General features: G+C 31.7%; 1 protein-coding gene across 1 annotated transcript in view; it reads right to left on the reverse strand.

Annotated features, from left to right (window-relative positions):
- LOC111083327 (tetratricopeptide repeat protein 39B-like) overlaps positions 1 to 3,698 on the reverse strand; it is a gene marked incomplete at its 5' end in the record, with an annotated part of 7,930 nt that extends 4,232 nt beyond the window's left edge. Inside the window, 3 exons of the mRNA XM_022379796.1 lie at positions 919 to 1,035; positions 2,060 to 2,162; positions 3,573 to 3,698. Coding sequence (XP_022235504.1) covers positions 919 to 1,035; positions 2,060 to 2,162; positions 3,573 to 3,698 — 346 coding nt within the window. The remainder of the gene's footprint in view (positions 1 to 918; positions 1,036 to 2,059; positions 2,163 to 3,572) is intronic.
- Positions 3,699 to 5,052: the final 1,354 nt, after the last annotated feature.

The following is a 5,052-nucleotide window of genomic DNA, read 5'->3' on the forward strand; positions in this document are numbered from 1 at the left end:
CTTACTGGGCTAAGTGGTTACAGTGAATGCTTAATGATGCCTTACTAGGCTAAGTGGTTACACCAAATCTTCAGTAATACCTTACTGGACTAATTGGTTACAGTGAATGTTCAGTAATCCCTTACTGGGCTAAGTGGTTACAGTGAATGTTTAGTTAACTCTTACTGGGCTAGGTGGTTACAGTGAATGTTTCGTTAACTCTTACTGGGCTAGGTGGATACAGTGAATGTTTAGTTAACCCAACTGGTCTAGATGGTTACAGTGAATGTTTAGTTACCCATACTGGTCTAGATGGTTACAGTGAAAGTTTAGTTAAACCATTACTGGGCTAGGTGGTTACAGTGAATGTTTCGTTAACTCTTACTGGGCTAGGTGGATACAGTGAATGTTCAGTAATCCCTTACTAGGCTAAGTGGTTACACCAAATGTTCAGTAATACCTTACTGGGCTAATTGGTTACACCAAATGTTCAGTAATCCCTTACTAGGCTAATTGGTTACACCAAATGTTCAGTAATCCCTTACTGGGCTAAGTGGTTACAGTGAATGCTTAATGATGCCTTACTAGGCTAAGTGGTTACAGTGAATGTTTAATGATGCCTTACTAGGCTAGATATCATAAATACAGTGATTGAAAATGTTTGAGTTTGAAATAATTGCCTGATGATTATGTTCTCAAACTGTAAGAAATATTACGTAATATAATTATTTGTGCTCTTATTTCAACAATTCGCTAACTAACATGAAAAACTTAGAATTTTCTTATCACTTTTATTACATACCTATTTCTCAAAACATTTACTTAATATCACACTTTTCAAAGCTAAGACAAAGGGTATGTAGAGTCCAATATTTGCGACAATATCGGAGGATGAGTTAAGTTTCTATAAGCCAGTAATAAAGTAAAATAAGGGCTAACCTGGCTATACGAAGCCATTCTGTAGCTTCCGAATCTCTCATTTGTTCAGTGAACATAATTCCAAGTTCTCCTGCTGCATAAGGGGGTAAGAAGGTATCTTCTTTAATTTCCTTCTCACTAAAATCATAGAAAAAGAATACTGTGTTGTAAAATATTTATTTCAATGGCGGGTGTACCCAAAAACTTAATATATTTTTAACATTAACTATTGTTTAATGGCAGCCAATTAATTACATTTTAATGGATGAATTTATAAAAAATAAACACTACGATGGTTATTATATATCCATTTTAATTTACTTTACAGACATCTACCTTAACACACAGTGAAGTAACTCGTCAATATTAGTCTAGCATCATGCTAAACACGTTAACACTGATGTAAGTAGCCATTTTTTTTTCTCTCTTGCTTTTTTTTACCCACCCTTGTAACTCTCACAACTAAGAAAACTTACCTCCTTTATGTAAAGAAAGTAAACTACAGAAAATATTTTTTTTAATATATATATATATATTAAAAAATTTGAAAAAATAAAGGGAAGTTTGTCAATTTCGATTATTATTTAATTTCTAAACGTAAAGGTAGTAGATCTCTCTTTATGGGTGAGGGTGGGGGGGGGGGATTTCAAGTTTTGGAGGATAATTGAATTCAAACATTATTAAGGCAACTGTTCTGAATGAGGCAACAATAAAGTCATGCATCTGATTACATCAGTTAAATTTCAGTTTATAATGCAACAAAGGTAGTCTTAAAATTAATTATATTGTTCTCACTTTTGGACACATAGAAAACAAAATGACCTAGTTTCTGGATCTCGGATCCAGAGAGATTAAACGCTGGTTTGAATTTCAAAGTAAACTAAAAACATTTTAACTTTTGTTTAAGAATTATCCTAATTTTTATTTCTACATAGGTACTGTTAAAAGTGCTATTACACCATTCAAAGGAAGGCAACAATAGTAAACTTTCATGACTAGAAACAAACAACATTCAGTAAAATACAATACTTATCTCTAAACATGAATAGCATAATCAGTCTGTACGATACGAGGTCACAAATTTCAGTTCAATACAGTATTTTGTAATTCTACGATAACTATTAGTTGTTATTCACTTTAGCAGGCTGATAATGTTACCTACCTCTGGACAACTTCTTTAAAATATTCTTCAGCCTGGAGAGGACAGTCAAGGTACTTCAGAACAACACCTCGTAATAATGTTAACATGTAGTAGTCATCTGGTGCTACATTACGTTCCACATAACAAACAAAAACAATTAATTAGCATAATACCAAACCTGCGACAAAACTAACACTGACACATCTTAGTATACCAAACCTGACACAAAACTAACACTGACACATCTTAGTATACCAAACTAACCACAAAACTAACACTGACACATCTTAGTATACCAAACTAACACATTTTAGTATACCAAACCTGACACAAAACTAACACTGACACATCTCAGTATACCAAACCCACCACAAAACTAACACTGACACATCTTAGTATACCAAACCTGACACGAAACTAACACTGACACATCTTAGTATACCAAACTAACACTGACACATCTTAGTATACCAAACCTGACACGAAACTAACACTGACACATCTTAGTATACCAAACCTGACACAAAACTAACACTGACACATCTTAGTATACCAAACCCACCACAAAACTAACATTGACCATTTTCCACAAAGCCAGGAAGAAAACATGAATTAGTAAAATTCCTATTTTGATCATAAGTGTACCATCACTTTAACATAAAATTGACTAGCCGTGGTATTATTTGTAGCAAGCAGGCATACCTATTCAATGATATCAATGTAACCCAAGAAAACAATAATGACAATAAAATTTTGTACATCTTCAATTCTCATTAAAAATACAACAACTTATTTTTTCTTGTGAATGTTTAGGTAAAACAAGTCTCTCAATCAGGAATGAATGGATCCAAAAAATACACAGATGTTCTGAAATTATTTCCAAACACAAATCTGTTGGGTTCTTACATTAATGAAAACCCATCGTTTACAATTTCACATTTATAAAATAAACGGTAACAGCTGAAGTACCTCTATTTCTCTTGAGGTGTTTAAATTCTTTGATAATGTCTGATAGCAGATGTCTTTAAATTATGCTAAGAAAGATTATACCTTTTCAAACCCATAGATGGAGCCAGGTGAGCTTCTTACATTTCCAAAGATAGATATAAAAGCTTAAAATTCACTTAATCATAACACTGTTTAAAGTTTTCTTTAAAAACTATCTTTACTTTCTTCAAGATGTTAAGGAATTATGGAAGATCAAAAATATATAAACTACAAAACAAGAAGTCCGACATCTCAAGGAATTATGGAGGATCAAAAATATATAAACCACAAAACAAGAAGTCGACATCTCAAGGAATTATGGAGGATCAAAAATATATAAACCACAAAACAAGAAGTCTGACAGCTCAAGGAATTATGGAGGATCAAAAATATATAAACCACAAAACAAGAAGTCCAACAGCTCAGGGAATTATGTAAGATCAAAAATATATAAATCACAAAACAAGAAGTCTGACAGCTGGAGCACTTATGAAAGACAGGCCTTTCTCATACTGTTTATGTGAGTAGTGAATGTTATTCTCTGTACCTTTGACTTTATTTACTTTGGAAATATTACTTTCAATCATATATAGATACATCCTCAGCAGATGTGGAGCTTTTGCCAAGACAGGAAAACCATGCCACAGGTACAGTACTTCCTGTAAAGAGAAAGCTAAGCATTATGTATATCACCACTAACTTAGAAAACATAAAATGTAAACAGAACATGACACTTTAGTACATAATACAGCCTGGAATAAGTTGGAACCAGGAAACAAAATCCTGTTATTATGTATATCACCACTAACTTACAAAACATTAAATGTAAACAGAACATGACACTTAAGTATATAATACAGCCTGGAATAAGGTGGAACCAGAAAACAAAAATCCTGTTATTCTGTATATCACCACTAACTTACAAAACATTAAATGTAAACAGAACATGACACTTAAGTATATAATACAGCCTGGAATAAGGTGGAACCAGGAAACAAAATCCTGTTATTATGTATATCACCACTAACTTAGAAAACATAAAATGTAAACAGAACATGACACTTTAGTACATAATATAGCCTGGAATAAGGTGAAACCAGGAAACAAAATCCTGTTATTATGTATATCACCACTAACTTACAAAACATTAAAATGTTAACAGAACATGACACTTTAGTACATAATATAGCCTGGAATAAGGTGGAACCAGGAAACAAAAATCCTGTTACTATGTGGTAAACATATAATAATTTCATGCCTAGAAGTCTTAAAATAAAAATTTAGGGTCATTATTATCAGTTATAAAAAGTCTATAAAACAGAAATAGGACTGCACTATGTAGGTGTCTCACAAAAATAGCACAAACTGGATAAAAAAAAAGGATGTATCAAAAGACGTAATAGAGATTCAAACTTTTGTCTGCACGTGTGTATTCTACTTGTTTTTTTTACTCCTATCCAACTCCTTAACTTAATAAAAACTTTTTTAAGGAAGAAAATATCTATACACCAAACACAAGAAACATTCTATTTCTTCATTTGAAATTGAAACTAGCATATTTTTTAATTTATACATTTCTTTTCAAGTTTAACATGTCAAAAAAATGTGGAATTATAAAAACTGGTATCAAAAGGTAAGGAAGAGATTGATTTGATCCTTAATAAAAATAAAAATTTATCTGACTAAGCCTATTATTTATTTTAACTATACACTTGTCCTGTTGTTTCTATGATGTTTATGTTTTGTAACCTAGTAACAAGTAAGATTTACCTTTTCTATTTCAGTAGAGGTTAGAAATTGTTTTAAATAACATTGTAGTTGATCATATTGTTGATAGTTTCTATTACACAATGTGAGACGTACTTTATATAAATGAGAATCCCAATTCTGGCCAATCACAAAATTAGAATAAAAAGTACTTGTTCAGTATGTTTAAATAAAGGTGTATTATCCAATCATCCTTCAATAGTCCATTGTTTATATAAAGGTGTATTATCCAATCATCCTTCAATAATCCACTTTTTATA

This window comes from Limulus polyphemus, unplaced genomic scaffold (genome assembly GCF_000517525.1).
Source record: "Limulus polyphemus unplaced genomic scaffold, Limulus_polyphemus-2.1.2 Scaffold9092, whole genome shotgun sequence".
In the NCBI taxonomy this organism is placed as follows: Eukaryota; Metazoa; Arthropoda; class Merostomata; order Xiphosura; family Limulidae; genus Limulus; species Limulus polyphemus.